Here is a 24,598-nt window from a genome sequence, read left to right on the forward strand (position 1 = left end):
ATTATAGAGGGATGTGGCATGACATCTGCCATGTTTTCTCCATAATGCACACCTAGATGTATTAATTCTTGGCCTAGTTCTCCGAAACCTTCACCAGAAACAGCATTAAAAGGTTTGAAATCTTTAGCACACAGTGCAACACACTTCGCTGTAATACTATTTTTTGTTACTGCCAGTATCCCTGAAGGAGCTGTATCTTTGTGAGGTTTCTTGCAACTGTGTTTCTTTAAATGAGTGGTTCCCAACTGGAAACGCAATAATGTGGAGCAGTTTATGCACGATACGTACCCAGTAGACGCACTGTTTTCGTCTACAACCAGCAGAAATGTACTCCATACTTGGCTTTTTAGACCTTCCCATTTCTTCAATGTGTAAACATTGGTTTCAATCTTAAGCCTTACTGCACTGGCTGCTTCACACTGCATGTTTACAGAGAGAGACACACCACAAATGAGAAGACCATACTGGCTGCAGTCTCACACGGATAATGACACATGTAATGTGTTTGAAGTTACATGCTATGTATTCGGTCACAGCTTCTATGCTTGGTCACTAGAACTAGTGCAGGCAGCCTATCCAGTTAGGGTGTGCTTGACCCATCTTGTATTTTGTGCTCACTTACTCGGTCATGCAGGACTCTATAACAATGCTGACCAAATTCCACAAACTGTATTAAATACTTAAGAAAAATTAGACACCTGGTTTGATTTAAATAGGTTAAAATTAAACCTGGAAAAGACTCAGTTTGTGCAGTTTAAAACAAAACAAGCAGAATTGATATTCAGGTCATTCACAGAAACCAGGATTTTCAGGAAGCTAGCTGTGTGAATTTCCTAGGAATGCAACTAGATAAAAATCTATCATGGGGATCACATGTACAGTACCTTGCAAATAAATTAAGTAGCCTAGCATTTGCAGTGAGGATACTATACAATGCTACCAGTATGGACACAAGAAAAGTAGTATATCACAGCTACTTTGAGTCAGTAGTAAGCTACAGAATTGTATGTTGGGCTACCTCAATCCATATATGTCTAATTCTAAAGCTTCAGAAAACCATCATTAGAAATATGCACAATATAGGGCTAAGAAAATCATGTTGCCCACTCCTAAAAAATCTAAGTATATTAAGTGTTCCCTCACTATACATATATGAGCTGATTATCTTTGTACACAATAATCCTGATTTATTTGTAGCAAATCATTATCAACATGATTATAGCACCAGAAATCAAAATAATTTTATGCTGCCCACCCACCATTTACAACCTTATGCTCAAACTCCACATTATATGGATGTGAAAATTTATAACAAATTGAAAGAAAGAGAATTGCTCAGCATAAATTTAGAAACACTGAAAAAACCTTATATGAGTGCAGGTGTTACTTATTCAGTAGAAGATTTTATAAATGACAACCTGAAAATTTGAGCTGGAGAGATCAAGTACGTAGGACTGTTGATTTTTAAAAGTTTGTTACTTTTGAAGAAAAAATATTAATTGCCTAATTAATTATTCAGTATTGCATATTATATTACTGATATTATAAGCAAAACTGTAAACCAGTTTTTGTGTTTGACAAGTGTCCTGTACATTAATTCAGTGGGTTGAAATTGTATGTTACAAGACAATAAACTTCTATTTTGTTCTATTTAAAATTTTCCTCCAGGCCTCAGAGTAATATTCCTGGCATATGCCTCACAGCCCCTAAAGCTTAAATCAAGTTACATAATTTCTAGGAATATTAAACACACAGGTCATGATGCTGTAACAGCTGATTAATCAGAACCCTTGTGGCATCAGTTAATCAGAGTCTGTGATTGATTGCAAAATCCATGGACTTAGTAATAAAATCGCTACTTTCTATGGTAAACACAATCTTATAAGTACTATCTGTGGATGAAAATTTCCTGCTTCTTTGCTGACAACTGAATTATGTCACATGATACACAACAGGGATGCTACTCATATATATTTCAAGACAAATCTGAAACCCAAACATTACAAAAAATAAAGGAAGTTAAGCAAAAAGGTAAAGCAATGTATTCACAGTGTCAAATTCAGGCATGCTTGTTCATTTGTATGCAGCAATATGGCACCTGCAGCTATGTGGAAGAATCTCCACAGCTTGAGTATAAGAAAGACAAAATCAGAAACTGCCTTTCAGGTTATAGCTGATGAACTTATTTTCAGGTTTCAGCTGATAAACTGGATGAATTTTCTCATTGCTACTCAACTCCCTTGCAGCAAGGGATTATTTCCTAAAAGAATCCCCAAATTACATTACTAACCACAAAAGTTTGCACCTAAAAGGTGTAACAGTAAATACAACAAGAAAAGCAAAAATGAGAATCTCTTCTGAAAGCAAAAGACAATGATGGTATCAGTGTAACCATAATTGAGAATGTCACTGATAGTTAAGTATCTATCTTTGCAGCATAATTAATTTCACTGATAGCTTATTACCTGTCTTAACAGCATATTTAATTTTTCTGTCATGTAGGGGACATATCTCCCTCCATGAAAAAGATGCATAGAGTGACCTATCCCTGAAATTGAAAACCCACAATCACCTTATGTTTACCAACTGTATTACCTATTGTATTCAAAGCCCTGGGATCTATTGCTGAATACTTACATGTATTCAAATGATATGGCAAATATTAACATGGTAAACACTATAGTGCAAAAACTGCACTAATTAATGTAAGTGATAACCTGAAATGTGGCTTGGAAACTGTGAAGCCACAAAATTGACCCTACTATGCTTCAGAAAGTCGGAAGGTTAGTTGGTGGGCAGGGGAGTGGTGGGGAGAGGGGGTAGTGGAAAAGGAGAGAAGTAAAAAGACTGTGTGTGATGGTGGAATGAGGGCTGTATAGTGCTAGAAAGAGAACAGGGAGGCTGGATGGGCGAGGACAATGACTAATGAATGTTGAGGCCAGGAGGGTTACAGAAATGTAGGATAAATAGCAGGGAAAGTTCCCACCTGCACAATTCAGAAAAGCTAGTGTTGGTGGGAAGGATCCATATGGCACAGGCTGTGAAGGATGTCATGTTTGGCAGTGTGTTCAGCAACCAGGTGGTCCACTTGTTTCTTGGCCACAGTTGTCAGTAGCCATTCACGTGGACAGGCATCTTGTTGTTTGCCATGCCCATGTAGAATGCAACACAGTGCTTGCAGCTTAGCTTGTAGAGCTAAATAAATCAATACATAAAATAAAGTACTCCACTCTTGTTCACCTCTCTTTTCATTTCCATATCTCTTTGTTTCATTTTGGATCATCTCTCTTTCTCTGCATTTGTTCTGGGAGAGACTCCACTGCTTCCTTGTGTAGGTAACAGCCACATGTATATGTTGCATGCAAGTAGTAATTTGTAGCCTAAACTCTTTCTCCTGCTCCTGCTCCTCCTCCTCCTCCTTGATCTATTTATGTCAAGCTACTTTCCTTTTCTCACTTCTTTCTAGACTGGCTGGAGTACTGATAGATAGAAGTTGGTGTGTGTGTGTGTGTGTGTGTGTGTGTGTGAGTGGGTGGGTGCGCATATTGCCATTTTTTCCTGTCTGCTGCTCCATGTTGTTTCTGTTCAGTGAGAAACATTGTATCCCACTTTACTTAATGATTGATTAATGTGTTCTTTCTAGACTGGCTGGAGTACTGATAGATAGAAGTTGGTGTGTGTGTGTGTGTGTGTGTGTGTGTGTGTGTGGATGATAGTGTGTGCTAAAATGATAGATAATAGTGAATGTAATTCTTATGATACTGATTTCACAGGTTTCAGTCTGCAGCATGTATTACACCTTGTGGGAGTTTAGTGTTTTGTGGCAGTGAAGATGGCACTGTTCATGTGTGGAATGCAGATACTGGTGATGAAGCAGCAATATACACGAAGCTTAAGTTTGGTGGCAGTGGAAGTTGTGCAGTCAGTTCTGTAACATATCACCCTCATGATCACATAGTGGCATTTGCATCACATAGTTCTTTCTCCCACATCCTGCTGTGTTCATTCAGTAAACAAGAACATTCCAATACATTAGGAATTCATTTCTTTAGGGACTGTAGTGCAAACCATATTACAAGAGGAGCTGATGATGAAGACAATAGTTATAATGATGATGATCCAATTCAGAGGAGCCTCACATCACTTTCTGCTTCAAAAGGAATGCGTAAATTGTCTGATTCTCTGCTGAATATGAGATTCCTAAAAAGGAATCAACAGGTGGAAAATCTTAAGTATTTACAATCACCGCCTTCTGAGGAAATTGGAGACAGCAGCGATGTAGTAGATAACACTGACACACGTTTGCTTGGCATCATACAGGAAATGGATAGAATTTTATCAAACACTTCATCAAAAGCCAGCAGCCAGTGCATTAGTTTCTCACAACTGCACAATGAAGAAAATGAAGTTCCCTCAAAAGTTTGCAGTCAACACAGTAACAAAACACGCTATACCTCGTAATATACCAAATCCGAGATAAAGTGATACTTTTATGAGAGGCGCATAGAAAATTTTAATCTTGTTGTAATGTGAAGTGTATATAATAAAGATTATGTTGATCTGTTTGCAAAATCTGTTGAAATTACATAAATTATTTTGAATATAAATGTGACTGATCTGTAATGACTCCTATCCATCCTGCTATCCTCGTCTCCATTATTCTTTTGATGAGTATGTACTTCTGTTTGTTACTTGTATTTGACATAAAAACTGATTTAGTTTTGGGCACACCTACAAGAACTATTTTTTCTGAGAATATCTGTGTCACTTGATTTCATTTAGTAATTAAATCAAGAGAGTAATCTGTTTAAAACTAATATCAAGTTACAGTTTCAGTTGTTTACCTATTTACCTCTTTTTGTTGTTATGGTAGGCATCTTTGTATGTATTTTTGAGCTAAAAAAATGAAAGAATGAGTAAAAGGACTAAAGGGAATGGGTGGGAGGACAGACAGGCTGCAGGGATCACCGAACTGAAAGTCTCTATTGCTCATTATTAAGTGAGTCATTCCAACTAGTTCTACATCTATAATTGCATCTTTACTTGGAAAGCTATCTGATGGTGTGTGGCAGAGGGTTCATTCCCTATTCCATTTTATTCTTATTCATTTCTTTATCTATGTGTAGACAATAAATATTGTAAGGCTGTTGTCCAAATGTACAAGTAGTTTTTGTGTGATATCATTACAAGGAAGGGGAACAATCAGATATACATACAAAATAATACACACGAGATAATGTAAATTGTACATTTGTAAAATTCATGTTCTGATGCAAGTCAAAAAAAGAATTAAGTTACAAAATTCAGGTTTTGGAGTAACAGTGTTTTGCCTACCACCTGAGGCATATTGCAAATCATATACTTCTTAGAACAGGAAATGTTACTTTGGTCCATATGTATTTGCTCCATGAATCCTGTTGTCATTACTTCTGAAAAATGCTCTATCCTTTTTTGCAATTCATGGAGGGTAACCTCTTGAAATGGAAAGGTACATCACCACTTAACTCATAACCTCTTCATTTATTCAACCCAGCTTACTGCCCTTAACAAACTTTTACAACTAGTACTGCATCGAACTGTTTCTGACAACTACCAACTGCCACAACCCACTTTGCAACAGCTGTGTACACTTATATAAAGCCTCAGCAGTGAAATAAATTATTACAGACAGTATTTTATTAATTTATAATTGAGAAAAACTTGTACAAAATTATCTATGTGTAACAGTATACTCAGTAGAAAGCATAAACATATTCTTCATATGTAGTTTTGTAAAATACAGTTTTCCAAAACTAAATTTGGTAAAACATGAACTGCAACAGTTAATTCTAAAACCTCTAAATGTTTAGTGATACTAAACAACATAGTTATTTTGATTACTAATATTTACGCACATTCTTGCTCAAGAATTACATTTTTTAATTGAGCAAGTCACTTTGTATTTTATGTCATACAGTAGTAAACAGTCTTGATATTTCTGAGCTGATTGTCTTGAACTTTCAAATGATAATTTTTTATGAAAATACCAATACTAAAAAATCCAGTTATAATTCTTTTGTATTTGACAATTTTGTTTTAGGTAACTTGTAAGCATATTATTACAGATTATTAAAACATATCCTAATGGATAAGTTCCTTATTTGGCTCACAATGATTTATGTCGTTATTACATGTAATGCTGCTCATCTGTTAGCACTGACAACTCTACACAAATGCCACCAGTGTGGCCTGAAATTTGCTATTCTTGGCACACTCTTGACAGTACAGCTCTTGGAATATCGAATTCCCTAATGATTTCCAAAATGGAATGCCTCATCCATCTATCTCCAACTATCATTACATTTTAAAAGTCTGTTAATTCCTCTCATGTGGCCATAGTCATATGGGAAACCTTTTCACTTGAATCACCCAAATACAAATGACGGCTCTGCCAATGTTCTTTTATACTCTGTGTATGTGATACCACCACCATCTGCGTATTGCTATCCCACGACTTTTGTCACCTCTCTGTATTTGTATGCTTGTGTTACTATAATTTGTAGTCTGTTCTCCAAAGGCTTATGCTTTAGTCATCCGTAACCAGCAAACTCCTTGACACACAATGATGATGGCTGACATAATCAGTCATCATATAGAAAAGTTGCTCAAGTAGATATTTTTAAAATTATATTTTAAATTTACTAATATCTTCTAACTTTCTGATGTAGATGAGCAGCCTGTAGTAAAGTTTAGCCTGGTATGACCCATGTGCTATAGTGTGTTTTTTTTTCTTTTTGTTTGCTGTGCATGGAGTGATGTGCTATTTCAGGTGTTGTAACTATGAAAGTCAGCATTCATCTGAAAATATTGAATGTTGGCCCTGATATAAGAATCACATTTGAATATATACAGTGCAGTATTTTTAGTATTTTACACTTTCTGAATATGGATTTTAGTATCTGTGGAGCACTGTGTATTATTTATTCAGTCTAATGAAAAAAATTGTTTTAGCTGACATATGGTGATACACCAAAATATTATTCTTTGTGTTGCAAGAGACTGAAAATACCCAAAGTAAGCTAACCTGCCACTGTCTGAGGTAAAAGCATTTGTGATAATTCTGAGAGCAAAACAGACTTAACTGAGTTTCTGTGTTGGTTTTATTACAGGTTCATGAAATTTTAAGTTTTCATTGACATAAATCTCCTGCAATTTTGTAGATTTACTCTAGCTCCATCGCTTTGTCATCCAAAACAAGATCTAGATTTATATTTAACTTTATTTCCCAAATACCTTGCAATTCATTTTATTTATGTTTAATGTCAACATGTTTGCATTGAACCATGAATTGACATACTTGAGGACTTAATCAGTGGTTGTACGGAGCAATTGTTCTGGCACTCTTCTTATCCCTTTAGTATCGTCTGCAGTTAGCTTGATATTTACTACACTATCTGTGGTATGTAATATTATTGCCTAGAATATCACCTTGTGGCACTACTATTTCCACTTTTTTTGGCATTTGATACTCAAGTTATTTTGTGACTGGAATAAGGTGACAATAGACCTATATACAAAATGGATCAAATTGGCAGGTACGAAACAAACCAATTTTTGCCTGACCTTCAAGTATCCAGAACTTCCAATTTTTCTGAAAGATAACATCATGGACAGTATCAAATGCTTTGGAAAATCTAAATTAACTCATACCACACTATTTTAACACCCCCACCCCCCCTCCAATTTCTGATTTCAATTGATATGGTGCAACATCAATTTTTCTAATACTATAGAGAATCCTAGAAGGAATAATAATGAGTGACAGTTTTCTTTCTTGATCTTATCACTCTTTTTAAATAATTACTTAAAACTTTCAGGAAATTCTACTTCATGAAATGCTAAGTTAAAAACATATGCCAAATGTCTTGAAATCTGTGGAGCAATCTTGATTATGATACATGCTGATAATTCATCTAATCTGCCTGATATTTGTATAAGTACATGATGAAAGGCCCCCAGGATGCCATAAAATTAAGATTTGTATAAAAATTAAAAACAAAAAATTGAAACATCAAGTAACTAGAAAGTTGGCAACGCCATTAATTATGAATGCTTGGTAAGACAAAAAAAAAAAAAAAAAAACATACTCTCATTCAATATGTTGTACAGTTTTTTGGTTTAGAGAGACTCAGTCTAAGTGTCTCATATGCCGAAGAACAATGAGGATGTGCGATTTCAGAGATGAAGTACTGCAATCTTGATGTATTATATGTGTGAGTGAATAATGTAATGTTAAAGAACTGTATCAAACATTTTATTTATTGAAGTAAATGAAGAGGAAAATTACAGGAAGAGGATTTTCATGATTATGACAAGTGCCGGAGTTCCCGGAGTCCTCCGCCTCCTGCAGCTTTGACAAAAATGTAAGGTAGTCCGATGCCCAAAAGAATACCAATAAGCACAAAACATTTTAACAACACTATCACATACTATTATAATTCATTTAAAAAAAATATTTTTTTGTGTATATTACAACTGTCAACCCGTGTGCCAGGATTTCTGGGCATCGGTCGTTACTGGTGTTTGTTAATTATTGTTATAGTAAGAAATTTCTATGACATTGTTATGAATTATAAAAACCAATTGCCTGTATTTTCTGTTTGCATAAATCACAATGGGAACAGAGAGCAAGTAATGCAAAAAGGCAAAAATTGAGGAGAAAAATTTTGAAAGGAATAAGAATAGATGCAGGTTATGTAAAAATTTTTCCATAGTAAGCTGTTTTATTCAGTGCAGCAAAGGTAGGATGGCAATGCAAGTTTCTTGCTTGGTTATGCTTGGTAGTGCCTCTTTTGATGTAGATAAAAACTTTTTCCTCATTATTTCCTTCCTTGGATTTTGTTGGCGAAAAATTTATGGAAAGTGTTCAGTGTTATACACATTGTCAGTAAAACATATAGATTTATGACACAATAGTTTGAACATCATAACAGATGTAAAAAAGGATTTGATATTATATGATTTACATTTATCAAGTGTAATAATTAGTCTATGAAAATTTTAACATTTCTGTGAAATTTCCATTTTTTGCAAATTAATATAACATGCCCAAAAACTATATGCCCATTGTTGATAGCAATAGTGAAAAACAATCAACCAAGATGGTTCAGAGTTGCGAGATCAAACAATTGAAGTTCAGGCGCCATGCTTGCCTACTGCCGAAGGTTTAAGTAGATCAGAGATGAGTGTCGCAGGAGTGACAAATCATAGCTACATTCCGCAACAGAATAACCTTGACGACACAATGTTTACAACTAATGAGAGAGCGTCGTACATCTCCCAGAGTGACATACCACTCATGTAGATGTAGAACATGTGGAAATGGCGACATATGAATGTTGTCTCCTCTAAGATCTAGGGTGGATTTGTCATTGCAACCAGTTGCACCTCAAGGTGGTTACCAAGGCACCGTCTTCACCATTTCGAGGCGGAACGGAAAGTTGCCAGATCCTTACCATTATCTACTGGATCCAGATGGCTATAACAACTCCTAGGATGACACAAAAGGAGAAGTGCAGCTGTAATGGAAACATAACCAAGAAAGAATACTGTGCAAACATGATTTATAAAGGATAACAAATGGCCAACAGCCTTAGAAATCCTGCATTGATTAACTACGAATCAGAGAGTTAATATAGACCAAATAGATAGTACACAATTTAGTAGTAATGATCCGACGGTTTATTTAAGAATTTTTTCCAATCTAGTTTATGAACGTGTTGTTCGGAAGTGTTCAGGTAACTGAAACGGTATTAATTTCAGGGTTTGTGGTCAAGTTTTCTTTCAGTGTGGCAGAAGGTAGTCGGCTGATGTTAGAGTATTTAATATATCAATGGAAGAGGTGAAGTTTTATGACAAATTTTATAACCAATTAGCAGGATATCAGCATAGTAGGGGAGTCACATCTGCATTAAAAACTGTAAAATCTACACTTTTAAAGTTAGAAACATCTGTCACATTTAAAATTTTATATGTAGCTGAAATACACATTTGTCTACGGGAATGCAGGAGGTTTATACGGACAGTCTAGTCTCAATTTCAAGTAGTAATGTAACGTGTTTTAGAATTGAAAATGCTAACACAGCTTTATTAACGAAAGATGGTATACCATATGTAGAAATGTGGAGGTTACTAAACGGAAGGGCAACAGCAATGTCCGTAGCAAGCACACATCTCATGAATGTATACGGCCCATCTGGAAGCAACTGTAAAACCACAAGGGCAGAGTTCAAGAAGTTCAAGATGTAATGCCTGTTTTGCCTCTGATGTTGTGAATGGAAAAGATTTCATTTGTGTTAATAATCGGAGAAACCAGGTGTGTGCAGTGCTGCAGGATAATATCAAAGCTAAATATGCATGTCACCTGGGAGGTTACAAACAGTGACAATAGGCTACACCCACACAATCAGCACCTCAGCAAGTAGAACCAATATGATCTATGCCTCAACAAATACAGCTGTTACTGACACATGGCTGGGAAACATTTCGGATCACTGTCATTATATCATCAGAATTAATTTGACAAAACAACAGAACTTTCTGGTGGGAAGACATTGAAAACTAAATACCAACTTACTCAGTGACATATAATTAAAAGAAATATTATAAAATACCCAAACAAACTAATGTGATAGGTGAAACATGCAGACCCAAAATTGAAGACACTGTTTAAAAATGTTCAAATGTGTGTAAAATCTTATGGGACTTAACTGCTAAGGTCTCAGTCCCTAAGCTTACATACTAGTTAACCTAAATTATCCTAAGGACAAACACACACACCCACTCCCGAGGGAGGACTCGAACCTCCGTCGGGACTAGACTCTGAGAAGCTCATCTGCAGAAACCAGCACATTTTTAGGAAACAGTGCTCATGTGAGACACAGCTGGCCCTCTTTGTGCATGATATACAACAGGCTCTAGATACCGGCTCCCAGGTTGATGCCATATTTCTCGACTTTCGAAAGGCGTTCGACTCAGTTCCTTACTGTCGCTTGCTACAAAAAGTGCATGCTTACGGTCTATCTAATGACATATGCGGTTGGATAGAATGTTTTCTAACAGACAGGGAGCAGTATGTCATCCTGAAAGGGGTAACTTCAACAGAAACAAGAGTAACTTCAGGTGTGCCCCAGGGCAGTGTAATAGGTCCTCTGCTTTTTATGATTTACATAAATGAAATGGTTGATGGTACTGACAGCGGCCTTAGACTGTTTGCTGATGATGCTGTAGCCTACAGGAAAGTAGTATCACATGAAAGTTGTGAACAAATCAATGAAGATTTGCAGAAAATAAATCCCTGGTGTAATGACTGGCAGTTCTCTCTCAATATTAGTAAGTGTAACCTACTGCGTATAACAAGGTGAAAATCCCCATTAATGTATGAGTATAAAATAAATGATCAGTCTTTGGAAGCAGTAACATCATTCAAGTATCTGGGTGTGACTATTTGAAATGATATCAAATGGAATGATCAGATTACACAAGTAATGAGTAAGGCGAACTCTAGATTGCGGTTTATTGGTTGAATCCTGAAGCAATGCAGTCCTTCAACAAAGGAAATTGCTTACAATATGTTAGTTTGTCCAGTCTTAGAGTATTGTTCATCTGTATGGGACCCTTACCTGTTGGGTCTGATTCAAGAGGTTGAGAAGGTCCAAAGAAGAGTGGCAAGATTCGTGACTGGTATATTTAGCCATCGCGAGAGCATTACAAATCTCATGGAAAGTTTCAAGTGGAACACACTTGCAGATAGATGACGCGCTAAACAGAAGGGGCTGCTCACTAAATTCTGAAATCCAATTTTCGACGAGGATGTAGAGCATATATTATTACCACCAACTGTCAAATCGTGTAATGATCATCATTCAAAGATAAGGGAAATAAGAGCTCATAATGAGGTGTTCAGACAGTCATTTTTCCCTCGCGCCTACCGCGAGTGGAACAGAAGGGGGGTGGGGGAATATGATCTCAAATGGAATTATCAGATTACACAAGTAACGAGTAAGGCGAACTCTAGATTGCGGTTTATTAGTAGAATCCTGAAGTGATGCAGTCCTTCAACAAAGGAAATTGCTTACAATACATTAGTTCATCCAGTCTTAGAGTATTGTTTGTCTGTGTGGGACCCTTACCGGTTGGGTCTGATTCAAGAGATTGAGAAGGTGTAAAGAAGAGCGGCAAGATTTGTGCCTGGTACATTTAGCCATAGTGGGAAATATGACTTTGGTGTGAATTGTGCCCTTCGCCACACACTGCTTGGTGGCTAGCAGAGTATGTTTGTAGATGTAGATGAATGAAATGTTGGAGAGCTATCTAAATATGAATCTTGACAACATGTTTACAAACACCACTTTGTCACAAGACAAACATTAACTTGGGAAATACAGCAGAGAGCAATCACAGTAGGACAATGGGAGCACTGCTATGGCAGCTAGTATCTAACATAAATGTGAAATTTGATGAAATGAAACACAATATAAACTCCAATTTCAGTCGTTTGACACAAGATATGAACATGGTAAAACAACAGCAAAACCCTGTTACTCATGATATGAACATGGCACAACAGCAACAAAACACTGTTACACAAGATCTAAATGAAATGAAGCAAAAGCAAAAACAAGTATTCAAGGATTTGCAAGACACAATCTCACAGAAATTTGATGACTTAACCAAAAATTTTTGTACTGAAATTGATGAAAAATTGAATGATATGAAAACACAGGTAAAGCATGAAGTACTTTCTGAAGTTTACAGTAACATTACGGATGTAAAATAGAATGTAGATTCTTTTAATGACCATCTTGATCTAGTAGACCAACAGATAAAGAAAATCACAGATGCAAACACGAACATTGAAGCTATATGAAACCAGTTCGTTTTGACAGTAAAAAAAAGTAACCACTGTCATTAACAAACTAAATAAAGAATATGAAGGCATACCTCTAGCTGTAAAAGAGCTTACTCTAAGGGTAGCAACATCATAAGTTAAGTTGACTCAGCATGTGCTAAGAAGGAGAGTGAGAAGATTAATGAAACTCTGAGTGATATCATTAGCCAAGCTGAAGCAGGTATTCTAGATAAGGGTAACACCATTGCAGAGAAGTAAGTAACCGATTGTAAATTATACACAGATGTAGGAGAAAAGACCATTCAGAAAAAAGAAAATGAAGTCTTGAACAAAGTAAACATTAACCTGCAAGCCAAAGAAAATAGGATTTGCAATCTCTTAGAAGAAAATATTACCGGATCTCGAAATATGCATGTATATAATACACAGGCTACAGTGAACAAACCACAACCTGTTGGTATCTATTCACAAATTTTGATGAGTCCCACGGGTGGTACCACTGACAGTTGTAGATTGCAAAATATAAACATACCCACAACCCCTAATAATTGTTCAATTACTAGTTGGAATTACAGGTAACTACAATAACAACATAATTACGATTGAAAATGCCACAAGTCTGTCAATTGTTTTTGCAGACAAAGGTTTGCTGAGACATCGACAATTTCCTACATTTACTACTGAAGGTAAGAGAATGAATCCCATAGTATTTATTAGTGCTGTTCATCAAGTATTTCCACTCAGCTGGATGGAAGCACAGAAAATCAGATTTGTCGTGGGATATACACAAGGTGATGTGCTCTTCTGGGCAACCAAAGTGGCCAAATGTTGCAACACTTGTATCCAATTTGGACAAGCTTTACTCAACAAATATTGGTCTGAAGCAGTGCAAGAAAGACTCAGACGCGAGGTTTTCAACCCTGCACTATTCAATGGCAAATATGGTAGTCTACGTGGATACTTTGAAAAATACCTGAAGAAGACACACTACTGGATGAACCCAATATCACAGGTAGATGTGTTAAAAATTTCGTAAACACATTAGAGAAAAATTAGTCACAATGCCAGAGCATGAGTCTGAATATTTTCTGTCAGTGCTCGATTCTATCAACTTAATCTATGAGGGAAGACCGGTACCCCATACAGCAACAGAAAATCAGGCACAACAACAACATAATTATGTAAATCAGTCAGTAAAACGTGATTTAAACACTCAGCAAGGTTGGTACACACAACAGCAAAGCTATGTACCCAGAGGTAATGAGTACGGTAAGGGGAATGGAAATACAAACAATTTAAAAGAAATTTCCTAAGCAACAGAGGTAATTTCAATGCACGAGTGAATTACAGTTCACTATCACAAGGCCCTATGCCAAATATTGTCATGTAGAGGAAGGTGTAAGTAGATGAATGACGAACACTGACTTCACTTAACGAAGGTTTATTCAGCTACAGAACTGTTATAACCTGTAATCACTAATAATTGCGTGGATATTCAAACACACTCACTTAGAAACAATAGCTCGTTACATGATAACAACTCAGTATCTCTTATTTGACTGCCGTGCCGTGACATGCGGCCGGCGCCATTCGTAGCTAGGTGGCGCTCCCGCGCTCAGCCGAGTTGCGGAGTGCCTCTATCGCCATTTGCGGGTACTGTCGTGGCAGCACTGTTAAATGTCGTGGCACTGTCACAACACTTTTCCCCCCTTGAAAAAAAAAAAAAAACACTCACTTCCTTGGAGACATGGACAGTGCGGAGACATCTATGGCCTCTTGTGAGGCCCCGAGAAGATCCCGCGGAGAGACATGAGAGTATGGTCAAAAATGTCCAGGACGGAAGCTCATGCGTGGAACGTGCCTCCTGGAGGAGATGATGGGTGAAAACTCCGGAGCAGCATCCATAGGTGTCGTGGACCTGGGGGTGTGCTCCAGCGAGATGGGTCCCGGAGAACGCGGCGTTGCGACTGAGGCTGGTTCCGGCGTACTTGGAAGTGGTAGCAACGTCGGCTGCATCAACACGTATGGTAGATCGGCAGCAGCGACAGGACTGGCTTCTCGGGCTGGTGGAGGCGAAGGCAGGGGCGGTGGCACAGGCGTGGCCACCACTCGTGGGTGCATCTGGTCATAATGGCGAACAATCATGCTGTCGGCCGTATGTATTTCACAAAGCCGGCGACCGCGAAGAGCCTTGACCACCCCTGGAATCCATTTAGGGCGAGACCTATACCCTCGTGCCCACACATCAGCGCCTATTTTCCCGCACTAGGGGACACAGCACAAGGCCTGACAGGATGAAGCAGGTGCAGTAGAATGCGCGGTTGGTGGCCATGCAAGAGTTCAGCAGGGCTGCGATCACCCATAGGCGTGAAGCGATAAGAACTCAGAAATTGCAGCAGAGCATCATCTGTGGAAAAATCACTAAGGAATTTTTTCATCTGGCTTTTGAAAGTGCAGACGAGGTGCTCAACCTCCCCATTCGACTGCGGATGGAAGGGCGGTGCTGTAACATGATGAATCCCTTGTCCAGTACAAAAATCACGGAAGGCCTGCGAAGAGAACTGAGGGCCATTGTCCATGACGATCATGGATGGAAGACCTTCTAGCGGAAAGATTTTGCACAAAGCCAGCATCGTTGCCGTAGTGGTGGGCGACGGACATCGAACAACAAACAGAAACTTCGAGAAGGCGTCAATCAACAGTAGCCAATAAGTGCCGAGGAAGGGGCCGGCAAAGTCAGCGTGCACCCGTTCCCATGGCTGCGCCGGATCAGGCCACAGAGAGGGCATTGTACAAGGTGCAGCCAGATGTTGAGCACACTGTCCACATGCAGCAACCATGTGGGTGATGTCCGAATCAATACTGGGCCAATAAATGTGCCTGCGGGCCAGAGACTTAGTCCAAGAAATACCCCAATGGCCTTCATGCAACAGGTTGAGGACATCTTTGCGAAGAGGGGCTGGCACCACGACCCATGGAGATGCGCCATCCGTGGCCAGAAGAACAACCCCATCATGAACAGACAATCGAAGGCGCAAGGCATGGTAGTTGCAAAGGGGATCCGATGCCCGGCCCTTGCTCCTGTCCGGCCAACCCCGTTGAACAAAACCGATCACCTGACGCAGGACCGGGCCCCGCGCAGTAGCCAACGCGACCTGCGAACCTGTAAGGAAAACCCTCGACCGCACAACGTTCTGCCTCATCAATGTGGAAACAGAGTAGTTCATCATGATCGAAAACCAGGTCGGGGCCCATCGGCAATCGCGACAATGCGTCAGCGTTGGCGTGCTGGGCCGTGGGGCGATAGTGAATCTCATAGTGAAAACGAGACAAGTATAAGGCCCAATGTCGCAGGCGGTGAGCTGCCTTATCCGGAAGCAACGCCGATGGGCTGAACAGAGAGACCAGCGGCTGGTGGTCGGTGATGAGGTGAAACTTAGAACCATACAAAAAAACGCTGAACTTTTTTAGAGCATAAATGATAGCGAGTGCCTCCTTTTCGATTTGAGAGTAACGCCGTTGCGCATCGTTGAGGGTCTTGGAAGCATAGGCGATGGGTCGTTTCGACCCATCCTCATACCGATGGGTGAGAACAGCCCCTAGGCCATACTGTGACGCGTCAGTCACCAGAACAAAGTGCTGACCCAGATAGAATGTGGCAAGACAAGGCGCCAACTGCAAATGAGCCTTCAGGGGGACAAAAGCCTGCTCACACTCGTCGGACCAACAGAAAGGGACGTTTTTGCGTAACAGCTGATGCAGAGGATGAGCTACCCCCGCCGCGGATGGAATGAATTTGTGATAATAAGCAACATCTTCATTCTCCTGTGAAATGGGCAAATTGTCCGTGGCGAAAGTTGACTGTACAGCACTTACATCACACCACGTGTCTATTTGCGTGCCAGCAGCGTGAGACACTTCAAAGGACTGAGCAATGATTAGAACTTCCGACAACGACAGGTTTGGCAGTTGTAGGGCACGTTGCCGAACTTCCTTATCAGGAGCAAGCCGTAGAATAGCATCCCTAACCATTGAATCAGCATAAGACTCATGATGGGTGTCCGTGACAAACTGACATTTCCTACTCAGACCGTGTAGTTCTGCCGCCCAAGCCCGGTAAGATTGATGGGGCTGTTTACGACACCAGTAGAACGCCACGCAGGCGGCAACAATGTTGGTGTTTTTTCGGTAATAGTTAGACAATAAGTCACACATTTCTTGGAAGGACAGAGAGGCAGGTTCCCGCAGAGGGGCTAACTGAGATAGCAGCTGATAGATCCGTGGGGAAATCCAAGATAGAAATAACGACTTATACATAGGAGCATCGACAACGTCGAAAGCCAAGGAGTGTTGCCGCAAACGCTTCTCATAATCCTCCCAGTCTTCAGCGGCCTCATCATAAGGAGGTAATGGAGGCGGAGAAGAGGAAGACAGACGATGAGTAAGCGACGTCAACAACGCCTGAATAGCAGCCGTCAGCTGTGTTTGTTGTACCTGAATAGCAGCCGTCAGCTGTGTTTGTTGTTCAATGAGCACTTGCATAAACTGTTCCATGTTTACCCCGTCACGAACACACAAATCCATAATGCAGTGAAAATATCCGACCTCGTCGCCAAAAAGTGTTATAACCTGTAATCACCGATAATTCCGTGGATATTCAAACACACTCACTTAGAAACAATAGCTCGTTACATGATAAAAACTCAGTATCTCTTATTCGACTGCCATGCCGTGACATGTGGCCGGTGCCGTTCGTAGCTATGTGGCGCTCCCGCGCTCAGCCGAGTTGCGGAGCGCCTCTATTGCCGTTTGCGTGTACTGTCGTGGCAGCACTGTTAAATGTTGTGGCACTGTCACAACAAGAACATTCCAGTACAATGATTCTTGCCATTTGTGGATACGTCTAGAATTTACTCGAACCGAATATAGAAATTAAAATGTTTCAGTTCAGAACTCACAACCCTCCATGCAACAGTCTAGTATCATAACCACTACAACTATGACAACTGTGCTACTCAGCTTCTTCTGTGACATTGCTCCCTTCTTAAGAGAACAGCATCTTGGTGTTACGTCCTCCTAGTCCGGGAATGAGTCATCGGTCCTGCATACTTCAGCTCCTGATGACTGATGTTCGCCCTGGCAGTGAACTTCTTAGAACTCCCCTTGCCACAACATTCTTCAGTATCTTTCTGCTTGTTGCCTGTCACTGGAGCTTAGAATTTACCCTGTGTTGCAGGATTCTTATAGGGCTTCATACAAAGGACGTGGACCGTGTCTCTGATCCTTCATCATCTTGTGTCAGGGTCAAAGTCTTCAACTTCATAAGTAACATCAGACAACTGTCTTACAACCTTCTAAGGTCCAACGTAGTGCCTGAGGAGCATCTCAGAGAGACCAACCTTCCAAACAGGAGTGAAGATCCAGACAAGGTCACCATTCTGATAGACAACAGGGTTGTGGCTTGCATCATACCTTTGACGATCATTTTCTTGAGCCTGCAGCATGCGGAGTTGAGCTAACTGCCAAGCTTGCTCAGCTCTGATTAACACCTGCATGATGTAGTCGTCGTCAACGTCATCAGGATGTAACGGAAACACAGTGTCCATCACCATTGTCGTCTCACACCCATGCACCAGGAAAAATGGCGTAAATCCTGTGGTGTCTCGTTTGGCAGTGTTGTAGGCAAACATCACAAAAGGTAGCACCTCATCCCAGTTGCTCTACTCAACATTGACAAAAAGACGTTCAGTATCCCTGATACTTTGCAGGTGGTAGGCAGTCGTCATGTGATGAGTAATGTTGCACTGACAGTTTATCTCTGTCACAAGATTCGATTGAAAAACATTCCCTTGATCTGTAATTAATGACCTTGGGGCACTGTGTTGTAATACAATTTCTTCTATGATGAATTTGGCTACATCAAATGCTTTGGCTGTTTTCACAGCTTTTGTAATGGCATAGCACATCAGATAATCAGTGCAAACAATAATTCATCTATTTCCACTAGCAGACGTTGGAAATCGTCTGAGGAGGTCAATCCCAACATGCTGGAAAGGCATTTCAGCTGGTGGAATTGGTATGAGTTGGCCAGGTGGTTTCTGAGAAACTGCCTTTCCCCTCTGGCACTCTTGACAGTGTGACACATAGTGATGAACACTCCTAAATAAAACTGGCCAGATAAATCTCTTGTGGATTCTATCATGTGTCTTAATAAATCCTAAATGTGTGGCCTCATGTGTGTCATGGAATTTCTGTGGAACATCTAAGTGCATGTGTTTAGTAATCACTGGTAGCCACCTCTTTCCAAACGGATCAAAGTTTTTCTTGCAAAGTAATCCATTAACTACCTTAAACTGTCCTTTGACATCCTCTGACCGATTTAAAGCAATCATAATTTGAGATACCTTGGTGTCCTTCTTCTGCTCAGCAGAGAGGTCCTGGAGTGCAGTGAGACAGCCACTATCTTCATCAGAGTCTTGCACAGGGTTTCTTGAGAGACAGTCAGCATCTTGGTGTTTTCTTCCTTTTTTGTACACTGTGGTAATGTCATACTCTTGAAGACGTAGTGTCAACCCGGCAAGTCATCCTGTTGGATCCTTGAGACCTGTCAACCAACAAACAGAAGGATGGTCTGTAACAACTGTGAATGGCCTTCCATAGAGATACTGTCGAAATTTGCACATGGCCCAGATCCCAGCAAGACATTCTCTTTCTTTAGTTGAGTAGTTTCTCTCGGCTTTTGTAAGTGTCCTAGAAGCATAGGCTATAACCTTCTCTTTTTCATCCAAAATCTGCACCAGAACAGCACTGATCGCATACCCACTGGCATCTGTGTGTAGTTCTGTAGGTGCTCTCTCATCATACAGACCAAGTACAGGGTCAGTCGTCAGAGATTTTCGCAGCACATCAAAAGAATTTGTTGAGCACCACTCCAGATAAATTTAGCATCGGCTTTTAACAACTCTTGGAGTGACCTGGTTTCGATACAAAAGTCTTTGATGAAATGATGGTAATAAGAACACAATCTAAGGAAGCTTCTCATATCTCTAATACTTTTAGGATTAGGAAATTCTGTTTTTCTGGGTTTGGCCACACACCTTCATTTGACACAAGGTGCCCAAGTATTTTGATTTATTTTGTTCCAAAGAGACATTTCCTTGGATTAAGTTTCAGTCCGGCTTTTTGGAGACACTTAAGAACAGCCCTCAGTCTTTTTATGTGTTCATCAAATGTCTCTGAGAACACTGTAATGTCATCTAAATAACAAAGACACATCGTCTATTTCAGGTGCCTTGGAAGATTATCCAACATTCGTTCAAAAGTTGTTGGTGCATTACACAAACCAAATGACATTACCTTAAATTCATACAGGCCCTCAGGGGTGATGAATGCAGTTTTCTCACAATCAGCCTCATCTACTTCCATTTGCCAGTATCCCGAGTACATGTCCATGGCTGAGAAAAACTTAGCCCCCATCAGACAATGTAGTGTATCGTCAATTCATGTAAGAGGGTAAACGTCCTTTTTAGTTATCTTGTTAAGCTTTGTGTAATCAACACAAAAGCACCAACTGCCATCCTTCTTCCTGACGAGAACCACTGGTGGTGACCATGGGCTCTGCAAGGGCTGAATGATGTTATTCTTCATCATTTTCTCTACCTCATCATGAATTATTCGATGTTCCATTGCTGACACACGGTATGCTCTCTGACTTATTGGTTGATGGTCTCCAGTGCTAATCTGGTGCTTCACCACCGATTTGTCTATTTTGCTCTTCGCCTGTGGATTGAAGCATTCAGATAACTTGTGAAGAATGGCAAGTAGCATCTTCTGTTGTTCCTCAGTGAGATCTGGTGATAGTTGAGCTATAAGATCTTGTCTCATAGTGATAGTGCTAATTTCGCCCACAGACTCGGCATGGGAGGATTTTGTGACACCCAGCTGTTCTGCAATTAACAACTCAGCGTTTGATATGCACATGCATCTTGGAAGGATCTGTGGTTCTCGGCAACAGTTAACTATCCACAATTTACCAAATCTGTTCTGAAACGAGATGACAGAGGCTGGGATGACCAAGTTATTCTTCAGCGGTATGCTTCTCTTACATTTCACTACAAGATCCATGGGTTGGTGCATGGCATGACACATGACAGCTACCTTTGTAGTGCTGACTGCAGGAATGATCACTTCATCCAGCACACATAGTCTCCACACACTTGGATGTGCATTTTCCATTCCACAAGAGCTTGGACTGGTCAGCCATCCATGAGGATATCAACATAGTTTCCTGTCATTTTTGTAGTGATTGACGGTGGAGGATTTTTCTCTTCGGCAGCGTCACCTCCAAGGAAGGTTGACCCTTTAGTTTTCCAGTTTGTGGCAGCTAGGTGATCAGCTGGAGCTTCTAAACGGCGATGGAGAACTTGAGCGGCATGTTGGCGAGTGTCCTCTTCAGCAACTAGCTTGTGGTGATGGTGACCAACATTGTCCTGCACCCACATCTTCTTGTCCATCTTCATCGTCCTGGAGTTGGTGTCAGCTAAGATCGGTCTGCTGTCTTCTGGCGTAGGCATCATCAATTATCCACTACCTTTCTCGACAATAGTGCACCACATGCCCCGGTTATCTGCAGTGGAAACATACTGGTACATTATCCTGGGTCCTCCAGACATCAGTCTTCTGTGGTGCCCAAACACGTTCATCATGTAGCATTGTAGGAATGTAACTTCACTTGGGTCTTGACTTTTTTACCATTTTAAAGGGAAATGAAGGACGAGAGATTGGGTTCAATGTTTGTTTCTCTTCCTCCATTATGACCTCTTGAAGCATCTCAGTTTTTTGCCCGCCGTGCAATCCAAGTGCCTTCTGAACTTCCTCTCTCACTATCTGACAAACAACACTTGTGAAATCAATTTCTTCCACCATCACAGACATCAATACGACATTTGGAAGCCGTTCAAACTTCTCGTGTGTAATTCTTTTTTGGTGCATTGTCTTGACATACTGGCACCATTTTATGAAGTCGTCTGCTGTCGAAACCTCCTTCAGGAGTAGGGCTTGATACATGTCCTCAGCAACACCCTTCGTGAGATGTGCAACCTTATCTTCCTCCTTCATTCAAGGATCCACTATTTTACACAGCTCCAAGATGTCTTGAATAATGGATGCTGCTGTTTCTCCTGGACACTGTGCACTCCACTTTAATTTATCTTCAGCCTTGCACTTCTGTCATTGTATGTCGCTGAAATACTTGTGCAGTTCCACCTGGAATATCCACCAGCTTGTGAACTTCTCCTTGTTGTTCTCATACCACTGCTTGGCAGTGCCCTCCAAGTAGAAAAATACGATAACCAAACACACGGTGTCATCCCATTTGTTAAATTTGGCTATACGCTCATATACCTTCAGCCATTTGTTTGGAACTTGGCCATCATCACCAGAGAACCCGGAAGGATGTCTCATGTGGTGGTACACAGTTGCTGTCATCATGACATCCTCTTCTTCTTCTGTCTCCAATATATTGCGATCTGTTGAATATGACTGGAACTCCGGTTTCTCGCCACATAAACGGTGGCTCTGTCATGGCCTGATGGGAGCCACTGTGTCGTTGATAATGTGCGGTGTCACAAGTTCCAATGCCCAGCACCTCCACCAGTATAATGTCATGTAGAGGACGGTGTAAGTATATGAATGATGAACACTAACTTCACTTAACGAAGGTTTATTCAGCACTTGCACATACAAGAGCAAGGAGCTAACTCCCTCTGGCCAGAACACATACATTATATATGCAGCTACAGAACATTCCAGAACAATGATTCTTGCCATTTGTGGATACTTCTAGAATGTATTCGAACCAAATATAGAAATTAAAATGTTTCAGATCAGGTGGCTTCTGAACTCACAACCCTCCTTGCAACAATCCAGTATCATAACCACTACACTACGGCGACTGCACTGCTCGCCTTCTTCTCCGACAATATGAATAGAAACTGTCAGCTGCAGCACTGGCCGATGCAAGGCAGTAATGCCATGCCTTATGCTGTACTGCAGCTGGCATTTGGGAAGCAAATATACTGCACAGCAGCTAATGACGCAAATTTGCGAAGAACACACACAGTGCAACTCACTGAAATTTCTCCAGGTAATGAACTCTAAGTCGGAAAACACCAACCAGTCGTAGTTAATCCCCAGGCTATTGACCTCTCAGGGAGTGGGGGAAAGGCAGAACTACAAACATGTTTCATAAGATTTGATAAACGAGGTGACATCAAGGATGATTTGTATCAGTATGAATTAGATATAGTAGATGAAGTCAAGGAAGAACAAGTACAAGCAATCATTAAAGTGAAAATATTTAACATTGACACACAGTTAATTTTAGATACAGGTTTAACTACCAACCTAATGCCAAATGCATTTTTTTGTGAATTGCATAAGAGAGGCAAATTCCCAACATTTCCTGTACAACATTGCAAAGTGCAAATTGCTACAGGCAGTAAGACTAAATTGGTTAAGGATCAAGCACTTATTACTGTACAAATTAAACATTTTACAGTGAACTGCAACTTTCTTATAACTGACAAACTCATAGTTAATTGTCTTATTGGCATGGACATGTTTAGAATGTACAAAACACAGAGTGACATAGGTAATGGTAAATGCCACTTTCATGTGAAGGATCAAATCTTTTCTATTGAGTTAGTCAAAATACCTGATGAAAGTAAGAAAAACAAACCAGAATCAAATGTTGTAGTACAATATTCCTTTCCAACTGTATATTTTACAAACGAGTTTGATACTGAGCAAGAAGCGAACGCTGAGGTTAGTTACGAAATGGTAGAGCAGAAACTAAGTGAATCACATATACTAAATGATATCCAATGACAAGAACTTTCTGACTTGTTACTGAAGTATGCCAATGTTTTCAGTAAGGAGCCAGGAGTAATGAAAAACTATGATTTTTTGAAGTCTACTCATACGAGACATTTTGTGTAGTGTCATATTCTATTCCATGGGCAAAATGAGAGGCAGTAAGGGAAGAGATCAATTGTATGATTCAATGGGGTATTATACAACCTTCATTTTCACCCTATTGTAGTCCAATATTACCAGTAAGCAAACCAGATGGTTCTGTAAGATTAGTTCTAGATGCTAGAGGTATCAATAAGATTATAATATCGGTATGCATAAGGCCAGGCAGTTTGAATGAATAGCTTCTAAACTTTTACAATACAAAATATTTCAGTGTACTTGACCTCAATATGTCCTACTGGTAAATAAAACTTTACAAAGAAAGTTGAAAATCTACACCTTTTGTTTGTGGTGGAGAATTTACGAATTCTGTGTTCTACCTTTTGGATTGAACATTAGTGCAGGAGTGATTATATCTGCATTGGGCAAGGTTTCATGACCAGAATTGCTTAGCAAAGTCACTGTCTATGTAGATGACCAGATAATAGTCACACCTACTTGGTTAGAACATACCAGGCTCATTGAACAGGCACTTCAGCGATTTGCAGATTGCAGAGTAACAGCCAATTTAAAAAAGTCTAGTTTTGGGAAGGAGCAAGTCAAATTTTTAGGACTTGTTGTGTCAGAAGAAGGTGTATTACTTGATCTGGAAAACCTTGATGACATACACAGTTGCCCAGCTCCAAGGAATGAAAAATAACCAAAAGCCTTTTCAGGACTAGCTTCATTTTTTTC

General features: G+C 40.0%; 1 protein-coding gene across 1 annotated transcript in view; it reads left to right on the forward strand.

Annotated features, from left to right (window-relative positions):
• Positions 1–4,529, forward strand: part of LOC124607315 (jouberin-like) — a 297,391-nt gene extending 292,862 nt beyond the window's left edge. Inside the window, exon 11 of the mRNA XM_047139613.1 lies at positions 3,774–4,529. Coding sequence (XP_046995569.1) covers positions 3,774–4,461 — 688 coding nt within the window. The 3' untranslated portion in view covers positions 4,462–4,529. The remainder of the gene's footprint in view (positions 1–3,773) is intronic.
• The last annotated feature ends 20,069 nt before the right edge of the window (positions 4,530–24,598 follow it).

This window comes from Schistocerca americana, chromosome 3 (assembly GCF_021461395.2).
Source record: "Schistocerca americana isolate TAMUIC-IGC-003095 chromosome 3, iqSchAmer2.1, whole genome shotgun sequence".
NCBI classification, from domain to species: domain Eukaryota; kingdom Metazoa; phylum Arthropoda; class Insecta; order Orthoptera; family Acrididae; genus Schistocerca; species Schistocerca americana.